We start from the raw sequence: 21,272 nt of genomic DNA on the forward strand, positions 1-21,272 counted from the left end.
TTAACTGAACTAATCAGCTTTTTTTTATTGGTGGAAGTGATATTTAACCAGTGATTTTACGGGTCAATGCTACTTTTTTCTCTCTATACTTCAAATTTCTTGAGTAATTATTAAATACACCACTTGGCTAGTAGAATGCATCAATTATTTATTACAAAATCTCAACTCAAAATTCTAAAAAAATATATATATATATAACCAAATATTTATTTATTTTTAGGTAGACTATATTTGGTGATATGTGCCATCTAATAAATGATATCTCTATTCAAAATTCTTTTTTGTATATTACATTGTATTCCATTATGGTTCATCAAATATAATCTTATACAATGAGATCGGAATTCAATAAAGTTCAATTGTATCTCATATTCCTCATAGTTATGTGCATATTTAGTTTGAAACTTAATTACATGGATTTTCTTTTAATATAATAATATATTGAAAAAGAAATAACTGATCAAGGACTGTAAGAATGATGATCTCCAAGAAAGTCAATCTGAGGAGAATTCTTATAAAATCTGCTAACATTCAAACCGTCCAAATTGATAATAATGTTTTTAGTCGACGAATGTTGTTTATTAATAAAATATTGAGTAGCAATGGGAATCCTCACAGTAATACTTATTTATGATTATAAATACCGACTCAAACTTACCCATAAGTCATTGTCCCATCCAAAATTGCCTATTACATTAGTTAATATAGTAGAAACTTCACTATTATTTCAACTTCTTTTAACTTGTTTTGGCAACAAAAATGGCGGAAACCCTGGTTTCATACAAATGGACTTTATTTCTTCTTGCACTCATTTCTTGGCTTCAAATTCTGTTTTCACAAGCAAGGCCAATCAAGTCAACTGATATTCATCAATCTTCCAACGATAATTTCCTGCCAAAGGCTCCAGCAGGTTTCACGAGTCCGAAGGGAGCAAATCCAGTTACTAGCTCTAGCGCTGATGATTTCCGGCCAACAACTGGGGGTCATAGCCCCGGTGCTGGACATCCAAAGAAAATGGTTACTAGTTCTGACGTTGAACATTCTGTTACAAAACCTGAAGCAGATGGCCGTACAGTCAAGTTGCACCAGAACAAGTTGACTGGAACAACTACTGCTTCAACTGCAAATGATTTCCGACCAACAAAACCTGGATATAGCCCTGGAGTTGGACATCCAAAGCAAATAGTTACTAGTTCTAATATTGAACATTCTATTACAGGGTTCAAAGCCACTAAACCTGTATTAGGCAGCGATACATACAACTTGCACCAAAACAAGTTGACTGGAACCACTATGGCTTCAACTACAAATGATTTCCGACCAACATCTCCTGGTTATAGCCCTGGTGTTGGACATCCAAAGAAGATAGATGCTAGTTCTAATGTTGAACATTCTGTTACCGGATTCAAAGCTAATATAGCAGTTGGTGGTACAGACAACTTGCACCAAAACAAGTTGACTGGAACCACTATAGCTTCAACTACAAATGATTTCCGACCAACATCTCCTGGTTATAGCCCTGGTGTTGGACATCCAAAGAAGGTAGATGCTAGTTCTAATGTTGAACATTCTGTCACAGGATTCAAAGCTAATATAGCGGTTGGTGGTACAGACAACTTGCACCAAAACAAGTTGACTGGAACCGCCACTGCTTCAACTACAAATGATTTCCGACCAACAGCTCCCGGTTATAGCCCCGGCGTTGGCCATCCTAAGGCAGTACTAGTTCCTAGCTCCACTAACTCCAATGTAGATGATTACCGACCCACACAACCAGGTCACAGCCCTGGAGTTGGCCATAAAAAAAGTTCAGATCTAGTGCCGAATCCAGAGACAGGTGCATAATGCACATTATAATTAATTAATCAATTGGGATCGACTTAGTTATAATAATTCATTTAGACTATGTTTGGTGAACCATAATGGAACGTAATTAAAAACAGGAAATTTATTATATTACATTCCGTTATGGCTCACCAAAATACCAAAAATACGTAAAAAATTATGTGTATAAAATTCTCCGACGCAGCTAGCTTAAAATGAAAATTAAAAGAATAGTTGATCCAATTCATATTGGTATATATATTATCAAGATTATTGTGTAGTTCATACAGATGATCAAGATACTGCTGTGTCCTTGTTTAGTCCTTTCATTGTCTCTGAATAAGAGCTGCTATATTGTATCTAAATATATTAATTGTTGTCATGTATGAAGCTCAAATAAAGATATTCGCTTTGCGTTCTCTTTTACTCACTTCTTCTTATTTTACATTCAGATACATCTCAATAATTAAGTATAAACCAGAATAATTAAAATGATAAAATCATTAAACAATCATAACGAAATCGATGCGGGTCGGACTAGTGGTTTATTTCATAATGCAAAAGTTAGAGATTTAATCTCTCAAATTTCTTTTCGCTTAAAAAAAATGATAGAAAAGAAAACTTGAGCAATAGAATATTCAAAACACTATTCAATTATGTTTGCTTTGAATTCCCAATTATCTACGGAATATCCAATCTTCATATTCAACTCAAAGCAACATAATGTGAGATGAGATCGTATATGGATATTGGATGCACTGAGATATTTCTCTATTTTTTAAAATAAATATTATGGATTATACATTAAGTAATAATCAATTTTTGTATTTTCTCCAAATTGGAATACCTTAATTCCAAATGAGAAAGACTAACCAACATTGGTGGAACCAAACTCCAAAATTAAGGTGCCCAAATAATTTTTCAAATATTAGGAATTGAAATTAAAAAAAAAAAAAAGTTTACACTATTTGTAAAATAAATTTTTAAAAATATTTTGGGCTCCCTCAGCCCCTCTATTCCGCTGTTGCTGAACAAAATAAAATACATTTGATTAATAAGTACGCCCACTTATTAATTTAATATTGAACATATATAGATATATATGCTGAAACTTGAATAAAACAGTTTTTTCTTAAGGTAAAAGCTTATATAGTAAAAATAAAAAAATAGCTATAGGTAATTAAATTTACAATTTCAAAGCACATTTAATTACTAATTAGTAAAGCTAATGATAGCATGAGAAAGATTTTCCGTTTTTCATCTGGCATTGCATATGGGTCGGCCTGCATGCTGCTCTGGGTTAATTTGGATTTTTATGGATAAATATTTGCTAGTATACTAGTTTATTAATGTAATTTATATTTTAAAACAAATGATTTGCCTTTTTTTTTTTCTTTCCTACGAAAGTTACTAAAAGTTCCATTTAACTAATTGTGCATCTCAAGAAAATAAATTAATAAGCATTAGAAAATCTTTAAATAAAAAAAAAAAGTGTAAGAAAATATTTTATCTAAAAAGTTCGAAAAGTTTTTTCCTTTTGGAGTTTATAACCTTATATCTCACATGGTTAACATTACAGAGTAATTCTTTTTATTAATTAATTAATATTGGAAAGTATATTACTAAATACTAAATATAAGAAAAGAATAAAGCCCCAAAGAAAGGAACTATGGGTAGCTTTAAACATTATTTGAAGAAAAATAGGTTCTCCGACAGGAAGAGCCAATAAGACACTTTTCAGTTTCATAATTTATATATATTCTTTAAAAAGAGAAAGAGCAAAATCTAAAAATTCCATGGCCACAAACGACACACTTCACATGAATCCCAGCATTTTTTGAGTTCTGCTTAAACAAATATAGAAAACACATCTTTCTATAAATAGTGTCACTATAATTTTTTTAACAAATTAATGGTAAATGTACCTATAAACAAAATTAATTTTAAACAAATGAATATTGTAAATAAAAAAAAAGGAATATTCTATGTCTTACGAATGCATATTCAGATACCAAGAGAATGCGTACATATGTATATATGAACATGGATGCACAAAAATGCCTTATTAACAACTGCACAATATTAATACATTAATGTAAGAATTACCTCATAAGCTCGCACGACAATACCTTTGTGACAACTGACAATGATTATTATTTAATACTAATTAAATTCTAAGTCATGTTATATAAATATTTACCACAAGCATCAGCATGTGACATGTTTTCTCTTTACGAACCGATTGGACTGAATTTAAAAATAAGGTGAAATATGGTTGGTGTCTAAATTATATCCTAAATTACCACTTTCGTTTCTTTATTTTTTACAAATTACTAAATCTTTAATTTTTGCTCAGAATTATAATAATGTATCTTTATCTAAAAGATTATAGTTTTACGCCTAAAAAGTGTACTTGACGAATGGTAGAATGTTAACATTTTAAACAGAATGACTTCATACTGAATTTGATGTAAGAATCGAGAATGTCATAATAATTTCTCTAAAATAAATGAATGAAAATAGTAATTAGGATATAATTGAGGCACCTTTGGTATATTCGGTTTGCAATTTTTTTTTTTTAAACAGAATAGGTTTAACTATATAGATCTTTTATGATTTATTTTTTATATTAAGATAACATATGGTCTTTTTTGTATAGTGTAAGAGATTATTACAATTCCTTCTCTATTTTTTTTTCATTTATTTTTTGTATATCAAAAAATAATTAAAAACATTATACTAATATTCAAATAAAAAATAAATGGAAGCAAACAAAAAAAAAAAGAAGAATTTAATTAATTTCAGAATTTTCAATATAAAATACCAAATTTGTTAACTTTACAACAACTAAACTGAAGCCATAAATAAAAAAGTTGTAAGTAACATGTGCAATATGATCCAAAAGAGAGTGCATTACAGTTTACAGATTACAAGGTTCGTATGCATATAAAATGAAAAAAATATAGCAAGTTGAACTGGGTTGGCAGTGGAAATTAACAAGCCATATATATATATATATATATATATATATATATATATAGCCGCAAAATCCTGGAAAGCTGGAACCACTTGAATCCTATAAACAGGAGCCGCCTTAATTGCCTACAGATTCCCTTAATAGAGATTAAAATATCATTATCCTTCTGCTAAATATGATTAATTAAGTTTTTCAAAAGGGAATCACAAGGGAAGGAGATTGCAGACAAATTGAAGAGTCAAAAGAATTCCCATGTGCTTCTTCCACTTTCTATCGCAAGCTAGCTACTCTTTTTACAGTTGTTCTGAACTGGTGGTCGTCCAGATTTCTAGGGAAGTCCTGTTAATGTATATTTATATATATGTATCTTGACCATGCAACTAGCCAGCACTGTAGTAGCCACCATTGTGATTTGAACTGACGGTAAGTCTGCAGATTATTATTATTATTTTTTTTTTGTGATTAAAAAAATCATACTAGAACCATAATTACCTTAATGGAAATACTAAAGGAGTCCTAGCTAGTGTGTATGAGGTCAAGAATTCAAATCATGACAATCTTCGTGATTTGAACCTTCTCAAGTGTAAATTGACCTAACATGACTCCATATCAGGCGTGGCTACCGATTTGGTTCTAACCAGAACCGAATTGAAATCGAACCGTACTGTAGACGAATCGAAATCAGATTGGAACCAGCGGTTCATAATTTTGAACCGGAACCTGCGGTTTAAGAGCCGGTTAAGGTTCATGTGAATGTTAAAATATGAACCAGAACCGGCGGTTCCAGTCCGGTTCGAACCGGATGCACAAAAAAATTGTAGCTTAAAATTTTTATAAAAAAATTTATATCACTTGATTTTATTGTAGTTGATTTGATTTATGGTCAAGAAAAGTACTATGGTACATAAGTTATAAAAAGTATTAAAAAAATACATATTTTTTTACTTAATTTATACAAAAAAAATGGTACATGAATAATTGATTTCTATAAAAAAAAAACTTTCAAGTGTATAAAAAAATAGTGTAACGGATAGTTTTTGATATAATAGGTGTTTTTTATTTTTTATTTTGGTAAATAAACTTTATTCATTTTTTAATCATTTATTTATTTATTTACTGTAATTTACTAAATTATCCAAAAATATAGTTGTTATTTTTCTGTTATAGGGGACAATTTAGGAAACAAATAAATGAGAAACAAGTATAAATATGATGAGTTAATGATTTTTTTTATTTCACAATCAATTATATCATAACTCTTCTCTTATTCTCAATCAAAATTCTCTCAAATTTCCATAGTTCATTATTTTTTCTATTGCTTTATTTTCCTGAATATTGGAATTATCTATTGTTTATTTTTTATTTTCTTACATCCAATTCCAAATTCTTTCTCTAATCTCAATTTTTTCCATTCATAAATTTATTGCATTTGATTTTTTTAATAATTTTCTTAATATTTGAAAATAATAATTTCCAACTCATTTCATTAATTTTATATTCCATTTATAGTTTTCTATATTAGTGAATTAGCAAAATTTGTAAATTTAATGTAATAATAGTTCTAAATTAGTTAATAGAAGTTTTCTTTTAAAATTTTATAATAATTTATTTAGTTAATAAAATTTAAACATTTTAAAATTATTATTTATTTATGAATTCGGAATCAAAATTTTATTATTTTTTAAAAAATTTGTGTAATACCGGAACCGAATCGGAACCGTAATTCGAACCGTCGGTTCACCAGAACCGCGACGGAACCGGAGGTTTAAGGGTCGATTTCGGTTCAAAATTTTAAACATCTCGAACCAGCGGTTCACTGAACCGGCCATGCCTACTCAATATAAATAGACTGGTTCATTTTCTCATTCTCTAATTATCGATCAAAATTTGAGGTTCAAAGATGAGTTCTCTGGATGTAGGCAAATTTTACCCTTTAATATGTGTATATATATATATATATGTGTGTGTGTTCAGACACAATTTATAAAAATAACTTTAAGCTGGCTAACAACTTGATATTGTAAATAATAATTTTTTCTTATTGTTTTATTGTTATTTTCCAAAAATTCAACTAATGTGCATGAAGAGAATCAAAAGTTGGGGTTTAAAGATGTATTCATTAATTATTTATGAATTTATTTCATCAAAATATAATCTCCTATTGGTCTCAAAATAACAGTCCATAAATTTGAAAATATTCGAAATTAATTGTTCACTTATTAATTTTATTAAAAAGTCAACAAATGAATAAAAGATTATTTTGTCAAGAATATTTTTCAAATAACTCATATTAATTTCTTTGTTAGTATAAACTAAAGTATTTTAAAATTAGTAAACTGATAAACCATAATTTTTAAATTTTTATGTCAAAATTAAATTAGACTGCAATTTTGAGAGAAAAAAAAAAAAAAAGAAACACGGAAGAAGTTATATTTATACCATATATATATTTTATATATTTTCAGCTATATAATATCCTAAAGAAGTCCCAAACCATACATAGTGGCAGAGGGTAGGCCAAGAGAATCCCCCCCATCTTCTTGGGTCAGGTTTTGTCCATGATTATTTGGTTTAAAAAGTCTTCACGTGCGAATAGTACAAGTGTGACTTGTTTTGGAGGATTTTTTTAGAAAAAAAAAAAAATGCAGCAGAGGTACACTTCTTTTTTGTCAATGTAAGCAATTATTATTATTTTTATTTAGAGAGAAAAAAGTATCACATTTTAGTTTTTCTATTGTATTAATTCCACTTTTTCACGTCAAAATTAGAAACTTGGTAAATGGAAAAATAGAGGAAAACGACCTTTGAGCTTCTGATAAGGGCAATGGCACCAATTGCGTACACTCCAAAGACACTTGAAAGCTGTCACTGGTCTTTTATCTTATATCACATAAAGGACACAGTACCTTCCAAAGGGCAGTGAACTTAATTTCTGCAGTCCATAACACAATTTAATATTATTTTTTAATATAATTTGTTTATTAGTTCTCGTGGAATCTTCCTTAGAGGTTTGGAATATAATATAATTTCTTATTCTACCGTCGCGTTGAGTGGCCTCACATGCTCTACTGCTCTTACCTTTCTTTAAATACCGGCAGGAGCGAAGGGTTTTGAGCATCCCTGTAGCCTGAGTTTACTTAGAGGAGCTAGCTTTAATAGTAGTTCTTGAAAGTAATCTCAAATGGCCAATGCAACTTTCACTTTTTTGTTTTTTTTAATATTGGTATTTTCTTGCAATCTTCTTTGTCTTGAAGGGAGGTCATTGCAACTAAGAAAAAATCTGGAGTGTGTTAATTGTTTCGATAATGATGGGTTAATGAAGAGCCTATCAGGAAGCAATGCAAGTCTAAGTCCAAGTGGCAATGGCAAGCAAGATGTTATCGAACCCAATGAAGGGTCAATAGATGCATTTAGACCTACAAATCCTGGTCATAGTCCTGGTGTAGGTCATTCTGTTCATAACTAAGACTTGTTTAATTTAATCATTTGATGATTTGTAGTGTCGTTTTGTATTTTGGGTACGTAAAATAGTAGTAGCTAGCTTGTCTTAATTAGTTGGTAAGTTGTCGTTAGGGTTTTAATATTGGTCATTGACATGGCTTGTATATGTATTTAATTTTCAGTTCTTATTTAGTGTAAGTTGTTTTGAATATATGCATGTTTTTGTATTTACGTATATTTCCACCAGTATTTTGACAGTTTTTATATATGAGACTAATCTTATTATGAAGTTTGTAGCGCTGTTCTTTCCGTGAGTATTCTTCGTGTGATCATCCAACTCAACTCTCATATATCTTACTATTTGAGCAATCCTCGTACATTTCTTAAATTATTTATATTTTTCTCTTTTTTTTTTCTTTTTATGTCGTAAAAATTAAATAAGCCATGTAATAAGATAATGTTGCTACACCAACCTTCTTGGTGATATCTGCAAGGAAAGCATTAACTTCCATTAAAGACTAGCCACATTTCTCCATTTCGATTGCCTGTAATAGTGTATAAATTTTTTTTCTGTTGGATAAAAGCAATATATATATATATATATATATATATATATATATATATATATATATATATATGAAACCTTATCTTTATATAATTTTAAGTTCGCATGCAAAATTTAGAGCTAGTACGCAATAATGTATATTATGAATTGTCAGGTAGTTGTTTCCATTAGGACCATAACTGGCTGGGGAATCTTCTTCTGATCAATGGATAGTGATAATATTAATTAGCTCATGTCGAATATTTTGAAGATTGTTTAAGCGTCTAAGTTAGGTTTGTCTCTTTTCCCCCTTTTGTTTTTTGAGAGAAAATGTATTTTCATCATTAACTCCAATTAATAAATTAATTTAAAGATGATGACTCAAATAATAAGATATGTTCGAGTTGACAGATTCGATCTATAAAAAGCCATTTATAAAGAGAGAGACAATTATAAACTTGAGATTAGTCCCATTTATAAAGAGAGAGACAATTATAAATTTGAGATTAGTCGCATATCAAAAAAATTCGAGATTAGTTGCATACCAAAAAAATGTAAAACTTGAACTCATAGAAAAAAAAAATCCATTTAAAGAAATAAGATGGAAGAAACAGTTCAAAAAAAAAATGATATTAGAGAGAGAAGGTAAGTGGGGAGATCTTGATAAATCATAGAAAGAATATCATACAGATCCTTTGGTACTTTTGAAACCCTAGCTAGCAATATTATGATGAGGAACTTATCAAAAATAAATAAATAAATTATAATGAGGACCCAGTAGGCTTGAAATATTAATTTCATTCCATAATGCCATTCCCTTCTTAAATACACTAAGGAGAATATTATTATTATATATACTAAAAAATCAATAAATGAAAAATTGCATTAAATAAAATGTGGGCCACAAAAGAGCAAAAAGAACACACGCATATATATACAAACCTTTTCTACTCCTACATCATGAAATGCAGATCTTGGCTTTACTATTTTTATGCCTCTGTGCACTTTCTTTTCGAAAGGGACCTCTGTGCACTGTAACTAAACTAAAACAGAGGGAATAGTTGCTGAGGCTGGCAATGCAATCCTATAGCAGATATGGTGTCACAGTCATACTAGCTACTAGCTACTTCGAATATACAGTAATAATGAAGATATATGTCATTGGGTTAGTGATCGTCTATTTTGCATAGAAACGAAGAGGAAATCGAGAGAAAAGTGAAAACGACATTTAAGATGATATAATTTTATAAAAAAAAACGGTATTTTATACAGAGAAATAGACACGGAAAGATATTTTTGAAATCGAAAATGATATTTAAAATAATATAATTTTACAGAAAAAAAATGATATTTTACGTAGAGAAATAAATAAGAGAAAATGTTTTTAAAAAATTAGGAGTTTCCATGCATATCAGAGGTGATTGTTAGTCAATCTCGTTTTGTTTGTTGCCAAATATAAATATAATCTCTTATTGAACACTTAAAAAATTTTATAATAATTAGCATTACATTACATAAAATATAAATCAAAAACATTTTTCACTTGTCCAAGAAAATTATTATCATAATTTAGAAGGACATTTGAGATTTGAGGGTTTTTTAAAAAATTTTAAAAACTGATTTTTCTAAATATTCTTTTGTTTTAACAATTAATTAAAAATATTAATTTTTAATTAAATATTAAGCTCCTACTTTATTCATTATTGGTTGAAAATTATAAATTAAACCATAATATAAATATTTTATGCATCACTCAACAAAATTGCATTATATCAGAGGTTTGCCATCTTAATTAGAATAGTAAAAACGACAAAGATATAGTCAGTATGTGAGATTCTGGGTTTGGAGTTTTAGCCACCTTTCCCACTAACATTTATTTGAATAATAACATGTAATAATTAGAGAAAAGACGGGCTACTCAGTTTAAGCTTATTGCTATATCTTTGAGGAAAAAAAAGCTTATTGGACCTCCCGACCAAAAAAACAAAAATCACACACTTTCTAACAAGAACCACCCAGCTTAAAAAAATTAGTTAACCAGCAGGTAACAACCAAATCAATTTTATATCTATACATATAAAAGTTCAGCACTTTTTTTTTTTTTTTTTTGTTGCTTAATCTTGCCATTAACAAATGTCACGACCCATTTCCATGGACCGGACCGGCACTAGGACCTGGGTGGGCTTAAGGCCCCCAAAGCCCGTAGTAAGCCTATATTATGCAACCCTCATTTCCACAATCATAACTGTGGATACAGGCCCAATAATTTATTTCAATTATGTATCACTAATACAGTTCATTTACAACCCACTAGAATACAATTGCGGAACTCTACCTGTACATTTATATCATCATTTGTTTTTCGTTTACAGTCTTCTATACTTATGTCTCAACTCCATAGGATTTTTCTTTCTTCTATTACCTGGAAAAAAAAAAAGGTAGGCAGGGGTGAGCGCCAAACTCAATGAGTAGGGTTAGATAACCCTCTCACCCCACACAATCATACAGATGCTAAAATATTTTTATTTGTTCATCGATTAAATTTATGATCATGCAGTGTCACACAAATGGCAATACAACAGCAACCACAATTATTATCACATTCATATAATCACATCACGTGGAAATTAGTCAGTGGCACCACCTAAAACCCCAACGAGCCGTCCTCACACATGGCTCGCCCTCTCATACATGTGCACCAGGGAGCCGATCCCCCATACGGCCAACTGGTCTAATCCTCACTGACCAGTCCTCTCATTGCTTTTCCATTCTCTCTTTTCTTTTCCATACCAACAGGAGGCAACCCGGTGGTCTCCATCCAATCTAGATCATCAAGTGCTCACAACAGGAGGCCACCCTGCGGGCTACAATCAAATCTAGATTATCAGGTGCGCAACAACAAGAAGCCATCCTGTGGTTTTCCATACAATCCACATCATCAGGTGCACACGGGGGCGCCGATCTCCCATTTTCCCGGCCGACGGTCAAATATCATATCATATTCAGGATCCATATAACAGACCGTCCTCACAAACCCATGGTGGTCCACTTCATCCCAATTCCACACAAACAAGGCAAAGTATATTCATAGCACAAGTAATCAAACAACTTTCAATATCAACAGATAGTACATCATAATATGGCAATTCAACAAAATAATGCATGCCAACATTTAGCCGTGAATGCATGAATGCAAGCGGATGATACTAGTTATCTAACACTACTCACAGTTCTTTATCGTCCTCTAAGGGGACTGTTTTCTAGCAACATGCTTCCAGCCGTTTTTCCTCGCATTTCGGAATTTTATAGACCTTTAAAATAAACAATAAAATTCTAAATAAGAATTTTAATTCGAAAGATTATATTAAATATTCGTTCATTAGTTTTGGTTATCAGTTCTTTAATTCACTTATTAATTAAATTATACATATATTTATAGATATATATTGGGTTTCCTTATTTATTTATCTATTCTAATGTATCACTTTTAAATAAAACGTTTAGGTATTTGTTAAGTAATATTTTATAATAATACGAATAATATTAATAATAATAATAATACGATTGATAATATAATATTAATAACAATAATCATTTTAATCGTACTTCCAATTGAAAAATTCGACAGCATTTCCTCTATAATCAGTACTACCCAAATTTTATATTTTTCCGCATGTCAACACACAGCCCATCCATCGGGCAATTCACATCAAACAATCCCGTCCACCATAACCATCATTTATTAGTCACCCGTCATACATGCATAGGCACTTGTTAATCCTATCTCTAATTCATTTTAAATTTCCATAATATCATAATTACTTATACCGTAAATTATAATTTTCTTCTAGTTATACTTCTTAAAATTCCGGCAATTAACATATATAATTATTAGTTACAATTCATATATCAATATCAATACTGAATTTCTAATCAAACTCATAGCCCACAATCTAGCAAATTCATTAATAAACAAGGAATTCATTTTAATATACCGTTTCTAATCTCATCATCATTAAACGCATTAAAATGAACAATATGGCTGCTGCCATTACACCAAACTTCAAGTCGACTTCATTAACATCAATCATTACACAATCATATCACCCTACGTATATATAAGAGCACATCATTTAAGTAACTAAACATTATTTGAAATTCTATACTTATAAGGGTAAAGTATATTTGCCGACTAACTAGATGCCTTATTAGATAACCAACAATTTATGTAGTGTTATAACTTTTCTAGATAATGAAATAATTCTGAGATTATACAACACCTTTATAACTTACATTTTTAACTTAGTAACCTATTTATCAAGTCAGCGTCAGTTCACAGCTTTGGTACCAATCGACATCAAATAAAAAAACTAATTATAGACATAAAATCTACACAAAAATAAAACATTCTGTCTTCTAGGAATTTCGGTCACCAGAACCACCACCGGCAAGCAGTACAGCCGCCATCAGCGATGGCCGAAATTGATACCATCCTCTAAACAATGCAAAATTATAGTTGGATTAATCCAAATTCAGAGAGGAGTTCAACCACGCTATCAATTTCATCAAGCAATAACTATTTCTAAACCAATTGACAAAAATCCTATTTCAACGTAACTTAGCAATGATTAAGATATCTCCCATTATTACACAAATTAACTAAAGAAACTATTTACAGAAGAATTAGAGAGCGATAATCGGCCTACCTTGTCGGTAATAGTTGCCGGAGTTGCTCGGAGGGAAGGACAGCAATCGCACCCTTTTGCGATTCGACTATCACTCGTTCCAATAGTTTCTGTGCTGTGAAGACGAAGTCAGAGAGAGAGAGAGAGAGAGAGAGAGAGAGAGAGACAGGGACGTGAGGGTGCAGCGGCGGCGGTAGGAGGCAGTGGCGTTGGCTGGTGAACGGAACAGAAAGGGGAGGGGAGTCTGTGGTCGGTGCTAACGGGAAGGAGAGGGGGAGAGCTGTCGCGCGCTGGAGAAGAAAAAGGAGGAGAAAAGAAAAGAAAAAGAAAGAAAGAAAAAGAAAAAGAAAAAAAAAATCTGTGCCTTCTAGACCATTCCGGTTTGATTCGAACTGGTTTGGTCTGACTTAGTAATTTGGTCTCATTTTCTTTGGTTTTCGAGTTTTTCACTCGGTTTTTAGATTATTCGTGTGGTTTTCGACATATTAAATTAATTTTCGGATCCGGTTCGATTTATTTTGATTGTTTAGTTCAGGTCCATAATAATAGTAATCATATTTGATTTTTAGGATGATTAATTTATATGTATCTATATTCTTATAATAAATTAGTAGCCAAAGTTCCATATTATTTCTCGAATATTTTAAAATGTTCTTAAATCAAAAGTTTCGATAATACATTTTGGGCTTGGGCCCAATATCACAGAATTGGGCTTGATTTGAGACTGTGTTTCTATTTGTAGCCCACATGTGAAAATTTTAGATTTTTGATTTAAATTAAATTCAAAAGTTTCGAAAATAAAAATTCGGGGTATTACAATCTCCCCCCCTTAAGACAATTCGTCCTCGAATTGAAACCTAATAGAGGGTAATAGTAATAGAGACATAGATGATCACAACTTTACAATAAGAAATACTTCACATATAAAAGAGTAATGCTATAAACGAAGCGAAGAGAGGTACGATATTCTACTTGTCTTTCTACCTCCAATCATCACGCTTTTGTTTCCATGGAAACCTTCTCTAATGATCTTAAAAAGAAAATTTTCACTTCAAATCACCCATTCTATAACAATTTCTCTTTGACTAATTTAATCTATTAGACTTTTCACTTAATCCATATCTTCTATCCCAAGTTCTCCAAGACCTTCTTTACGTTCTTCCTTGAACTTTTATCCCCAATTATTTAATGAACCCATACTGACGAAAACAGTAATCTTACAATGAAAGAGGTATGCCATTTGAGGCAATTAATTCTAATTTCCTAAACGCAAATCTTATATCCCATAATATTCTTCTTACTTTATACTAAGGGTGTTTAATGTTTACACATTTTCTCAACTTAAACTTTTATAACTTTACCGGTTTGTATCTGTTTATACCAGGTGTTTAGAATCCAGCAACCAAGATTTCTAGTTGTATATACCAATTCAGTCCGTAATACCAACCGACTACAAATTACATAACTTGAGGAGGCAATATTTGCTCAAACTGCCATTAACTTGCTAAGTTCTCGATATCCAACCATGCCCATACTCTACTAATCTATTCCATAATTACATTCCATCTATACTTGTAACGGATTATACCTTGCATGCTTAAACACTACTTAAATACTATTAGCATCAAGAATTTCACAGTTCCTAAGATGGTGCTGGTGCCACTACACTAACTTAGTTTACATTCACATCATATTGATTACCAAACTAAAATCATTTTATTTGTCATAATTTATTCATTAATTTTTTTTTTTTTCATTAATTTTTTTTTTTTTTGCCACTATTTAATCCATTTTAAAGATATCAGAATACTCTCTTAATTATTTCGTTTATTTATTCCCTCTGTACTACATCACACTATTAGTCCTGATCTAGTTAACTACCCGTATTTCAACCTAATATTTATTACACCATAATTATTTACCTTACCTACTATTCATCCATTCAGAGATCCTTAGTAAAATGCTTAAGCATTAACCTTAATTCTATCTTATCATCCAGATGCCCCATCAAGTTATTCCACCCTTCCAACTTATTTTCATTTCCTAATTTAATTTAATATCAAAATTCTCATAGGGGACCAAAATAAGAGTCATAATATTTCAACTAGGCCTATTTGGCCACTTCAAAATTCTCAACAACATCACATTTCTCTTTATCAAATTCATGTGGTTACACGTTACGACATCATTAAAACTCATTCCAACCAAAGATCACATCTTAATCCAGTAGCCACTCAAATTACAATCATATTCAATCCCAAAATCAAATTTGCATAACATCATTCTCAGTTAAACACATGTAACCCAACAATTGAATTCAATCACATTCGTATAATTCAAAGCAAAACAATCATCACCATAACCACATAGGTTCAATTTTTCCTTTGAAATTTCTTCATGAAATTTTCCTTTCATCAATTATACATAACCACACTACCAATTAGTCATACCAGATACAAGGAATCCATTAATTCCGATTAATCAATTCAAGTCACAATCAAATCTTATATCATTAATGTACATATTCACTCCAAAGGATTCCTTCAAATTTAAATAATTCTCTTATGATCAAGTACACTATCCGAAAAATATCCAAAGGTTTCGATTTAATAGCAATTTCCTTTAGTTCTGATTTGTCCACAGTCTATAAGGTATAGTACCACTAGCTTCCGTTTTTAGTGCATTTGTTTCCAAGTATCACCGATGTTATACTTCCTAATTCAGTAAATTCATATATATTAGTAGTCTACAACACCAAGTGTCTCATAATGTTAAGTTCAATCGACATAACGCATACATTATTATTATACCTCATAAATTATTAGTATTATTATTACTGTTATTACCATTATTACTGTTATCATTATAATTCTTATTTTATGTCATATATACTTATTATTATTTTCGTTTATTCTATATATATTGATATATATTTATCATTATTTTATTTATTTATATATTTATTATTATATTTACTTATAATTTTTATTATTATATATACATATATATATATATTTTTAATATAATTACTGCCTAATAGCGTTTCACTTCCAAAACCATTAATTTCCTTTATTATCTTTTACTTTTATTTTATTATACGAGGTCCTTAAACTTAGCCTGGCTTATTAAACATCCTACATGTATTAGGAGTTTAATTCTACCCTATCTAATACACTTACCACATATTAAACTCTCACTGTATTAATTCCTGGGTCATAATAATTATCCCTTAATTGCATACACTACCTTTATAACTCTGTTGACTATTCAATTTAATTACCCAACTTATCATTTTCTACCACACACTCTTTTATACCCCTGCATGTCCTTACATCTCATAAAAATTCATAAATCTTCTACTACTTGCAAATACTTTTATTAACTATTTGCAAATCTTTTCTATCTTAGAAATGATTACTCTTAAACTCTTGATTGTTTTCATTTAGAAGTTATTTTCATATAAGCATAACGAAAGAAACATGAACCACAATTTTTCCCATAGTCATAAAATCTCAAAACATAGAAATATTTTATAAATTCTCTGATACATCACTATTCCTATTTTTTTTTATCAATCTTACTAAGAATCACAATTTACTTTTCTTATAACCACCATAATTTATATTATTCCCTGTATTTATACACTTGAAAAGAACTAGCTCATGAATAACACAATACACTTCACTCCACCAAGCAGCAATTACTTCTCATAACTAAAAATCCCTTAATATAATAATTCCACCAACATTATTTCTTACGAAAAATACTCATCATTAATTATTATTGCAAATCACACCAAATCATTTATTTTTTTAAACCCTATAAATATCATTTATGTAATCACACCAATTAATATATATATCACATTCAGAAGATTACCTCAATAGTCATAATAAATTGCACCAACCAACATCACGTAAACTTTATCAAATCAATACTCTAATTAATTACATCCTAATGTCCTTAAATCCGAATCATCTAGTTCTCTTATTAATTAACACTAACAACGCATTCTCAACATATAGTTTCCGCAGGCATACATATACTCACATTCGTGTATTTTTATGCATGTAGTCCACATCCAACACATTAAATACACTAACATACTTTTATCGTTTAACTTCAACCTATTAACCATATATCACTTATCTTCTTACATAATTAAATTATATATAAATGTTATGTATTTCATAGAAAAAAATTAAATTTTTAAGCTAAGGACACAGTTTCCATTAGAAAGAGTACACTGGTTGATCAGGCCACTGCACTTCCTTCTAATTTCTCCTGCGTTTCAAAGCTTTGACTAACTGTTAATATGATTATCTTTCCCCATTTATTTATGTATTTTATTATTATTATTAATTATTTTATTTATGATTTTGTAACCGCCTTAGTGCAGAGTGCGTCCACCTGCACCAAGACCGTTTTCTATTTAGTGTCTCTCCTTTGTTGGTTACGGCCGATCCCAACGTAGGAGTTTTATATTCAATTTCCTATGTTCCGCAATTGATTCCTAAGGCCCAACTTAATGCTCTGATACCAACTTTGTCACGACCCATTTCCATGGACCGGACCGGCACTAGGACCTGGGTGGGCTTAAGGCCCCCAAAGCCCGTAGTAAGCCTATATTATGCAACCCTCATTTCCACAATCATAACTGTGGATACAGGCCCAATAATTTATTTCAATTATGTATCACTAATACAGTTCATTTACAACCCACTAGAATACAATTGCGGAACTCTACCTGTACATTTATATCATCATTTGTTTTTCGTTTACAGTCTTCTATACTTATGTCTCAACTCCATAGGATTTTTCTTTCTTCTATTACCTGGAAAAAAAAAAAGGTAGGCAGGGGTGAGCGCCAAACTCAATGAGTAGGGTTAGATAACCCTCTCACCCCACACAATCATACAGATGCTAAAATATTTTTATTTGTTCATCGATTAAATTTATGATCATGCAGTGTCACACAAATGGCAATACAACAGCAACCACAATTATTATCACATTCATATAATCACATCACGTGGAAATTAGTCAGTGGCACCACCTAAAACCCCAACGAGCCGTCCTCACACATGGCTCGCCCTCTCATACATGTGCACCAGGGAGCCGATCCCCCATACGGCCAACTGGTCTAATCCTCACTGACCAGTCCTCTCATTGCTTTTCCATTCTCTCTTTTCTTTTCCATACCAACAGGAGGCAACCCGGTGGTCTCCATCCAATCTAGATCATCAAGTGCTCACAACAGGAGGCCACCCTGCGGGCTACAATCAAATCTAGATTATCAGGTGCGCAACAACAAGAAGCCATCCTGTGGTTTTCCATACAATCCACATCATCAGGTGCACACGGGGGCGCCGATCTCCCATTTTCCCGGCCGACGGTCAAATATCATATCATATTCAGGATCCATATAACAGACCGTCCTCACAAACCCATGGTGGTCCACTTCATCCCAATTCCACACAAACAAGGCAAAGTATATTCATAGCACAAGTAATCAAACAACTTTCAATATCAACAGATAGTACATCATAATATGGCAATTCAACAAAATAATGCATGCCAACATTTAGCCGTGAATGCATGAATGCAAGCGGATGATACTAGTTATCTAACACTACTCACAGTTCTTTATCGTCCTCTAAGGGGACTGTTTTCTAGCAACATGCTTCCAGCCGTTTTTCCTCGCATTTCGGAATTTTATAGACCTTTAAAATAAACAATAAAATTCTAAATAAGAATTTTAATTCGAAAGATTATATTAAATATTCGTTCATTAGTTTTGGTTATCAGTTCTTTAATTCACTTATTAATTAAATTATACATATATTTATAGATATATATTGGGTTTCCTTATTTATTTATCTATTCTAATGTATCACTTTTAAATAAAACGTTTAGGTATTTGTTAAGTAATATTTTATAATAATACGAATAATATTAATAATAATAATACGATTGATAATATAATATTAATAACAATAATCATTTTAATCGTACTTCCAATTGAAAAATTCGACAGCATTTCCTCTATAATCAGTACTACCCAAATTTTATATTTTTCCGCATGTCAACACACAGCCCATCCATCGGGCAATTCACATCAAACAATCCCGTCCACCATAACCATCATTTATTAGTCACCCGTCATACATGCATAGGCACTTGTTAATCCTATCTCTAATTCATTTTAAATTTCCATAATATCATAATTACTTATACCGTAAATTATAATTTTCTTCTAGTTATACTTCTTAAAATTCCGGCAATTAACATATATAATTATTAGTTACAATTCATATATCAATATCAATACTGAATTTCTAATCAAACTCATAGCCCACAATCTAGCAAATTCATTAATAAACAAGGAATTCATTTTAATATACCGTTTCTAATCTCATCATCATTAAACGCATTAAAATGAACAATATGGCTGCTGCCATTACACCAAACTTCAAGTCGACTTCATTAACATCAATCATTACACAATCATATCACCCTACGTATATATAAGAGCACATCATTTAAGTAACTAAACATTATTTGAAATTCTATACTTATAAGGGTAAAGTATATTTGCCGACTAACTAGATGCCTTATTAGATAACCAACAATTTATGTAGTGTTATAACTTTTCTAGATAATGAAATAATTCTGAGATTATACAACACCTTTATAACTTACATTTTTAACTTAGTAACCTATTTATCAAGTCAGCGTCAGTTCACAGCTTTGGTACCAATCGACATCAAATAAAAAAACTAATTATAGACATAAAATCTACACAAAAATAAAACATTCTGTCTTCTAGGAATTTCGGTCACCAGAACCACCACCGGCAAGCAGTACAGCCGCCATCAGCGATGGCCGAAATTGATACCATCCTCTAAACAATGCAAAATTATAGTTGGATTAATCCAAATTCAGAGAGGAGTTCAACCACGCTATCAATTTCATCAAGCAATAACTATTTCTAAACCAATTGACAAAAATCCTATTTCAACGTAACTTAGCAATGATTAAGATATCTCCCATTATTACACAAATTAACTAAAGAAACTATTTACAGAAGAATTAGAGAGCGATAATCGGCCTACCTTGTCGGTAATAGTTGCCGGAGTTGCTCGGAGGGAAGGACAGCAATCGCACCCTTTTGCGATTCGACTATCACTCGTTCCAATAGTTTCTGTGCTGTGAAGACGAAGTCAGAGAGAGAGAGAGAGAGAGAGAGAGAGAGAGAGAGACAGGGACGTGAGGGTGCAGCGGCGGCGGTAGGAGGCAGTGGCGTTGGCTGGTGAACGGAACAGAAAGGGGAGGGGAGTCTGTGGTCGGTGCTAACGGGAAGGAGAGGGGGAGAGCTGTCGCGCGCTGGAGAAGAAAAAGGAGGAGAAAAGAAAAGAAAAAGAAAGAAAGAAAAAGAAAAAGAAAAAAAAAATCTGTGCCTTCTAGACCATTCCGGTTTGATTCGAACTGGTTTGGTCTGACTTAGTAATTTGGTCTCATTTTCTTTGGTTTTCGAGTTTTTCACTCGGTTTTTAGATTATTCGTGTGGTTTTCGACATATTAAATTAATTTTCGGATCCGGTTCGATTTATTTTGATTGTTTAGTTCAGGTCCATAATAATAGTAATCATATTTGATTTTTAGGATGATTAATTTATATGTATCTATATTCTTATAATAAATTAGTAGCCAAAGTTCCATATTATTTCTCGAATATTTTAAAATGTTCTTAAATCAAAAGTTTCGATAATACATTTTGGGCTTGGGCCCAATATCACAG

At 31.2% G+C, this 21,272-nt stretch overlaps 1 protein-coding gene and 4 long non-coding RNA genes across 5 annotated transcripts; 1 reads left to right on the top strand and 4 right to left on the bottom strand.

Annotated features, from left to right (window-relative positions):
- The first annotated feature begins 655 nt into the window (after nt 1-655).
- On the top strand, nt 656-8,477 carry LOC149497908 (DNA-directed RNA polymerase II subunit RPB1-like protein). The gene is made up of 2 exons (XM_089719306.1): nt 656-1,842; nt 7,980-8,477. Exons 1-2 carry the CDS (start codon nt 760-762, stop codon nt 8,265-8,267), a joined length of 1,371 nt encoding a protein of 456 aa, XP_089575432.1. The 5' UTR covers nt 656-759; the 3' UTR covers nt 8,268-8,477.
- Nucleotides 8,478-11,028: 2,551 nt separating this feature from the next.
- On the bottom strand, nt 11,029-12,728 carry LOC149497909 (uncharacterized). The gene is made up of 2 exons (XR_016319928.1): nt 12,015-12,728; nt 11,029-11,208 (listed from the first exon to the last, which is right to left on the bottom strand). It is a non-coding gene; the product is annotated as an uncharacterized LOC149497909 (long non-coding RNA).
- A 42-nt stretch (nt 12,729-12,770) lies between these two features.
- On the bottom strand, nt 12,771-13,995 carry LOC149497910 (uncharacterized). The gene is made up of 2 exons (XR_016319929.1): nt 13,493-13,995; nt 12,771-13,281 (listed from the first exon to the last, which is right to left on the bottom strand). It is a non-coding gene; the product is annotated as an uncharacterized LOC149497910 (long non-coding RNA).
- A 4,130-nt stretch (nt 13,996-18,125) lies between these two features.
- On the bottom strand, nt 18,126-19,300 carry LOC149497911 (uncharacterized). Its single transcript, XR_016319925.1, has 2 exons — nt 19,112-19,300; nt 18,126-18,305 (listed from the first exon to the last, which is right to left on the bottom strand). It is a non-coding gene; the product is annotated as an uncharacterized LOC149497911 (long non-coding RNA).
- Nucleotides 19,301-19,864: 564 nt separating this feature from the next.
- LOC149497912 (uncharacterized) lies at nt 19,865-21,091 on the bottom strand. Its single transcript, XR_016319926.1, has 2 exons — nt 20,587-21,091; nt 19,865-20,375 (listed from the first exon to the last, which is right to left on the bottom strand). It is a non-coding gene; the product is annotated as an uncharacterized LOC149497912 (long non-coding RNA).
- Nucleotides 21,092-21,272: the final 181 nt, after the last annotated feature.

The sequence above is a fragment of the Jatropha curcas genome, chromosome 3, assembly GCF_041381405.1.
Source record: "Jatropha curcas cultivar XTBG-Jc1 chromosome 3, XTBG_Jcur_1.0, whole genome shotgun sequence".
Lineage (NCBI taxonomy): Eukaryota > Viridiplantae > Streptophyta > Magnoliopsida > Malpighiales > Euphorbiaceae > Jatropha > Jatropha curcas.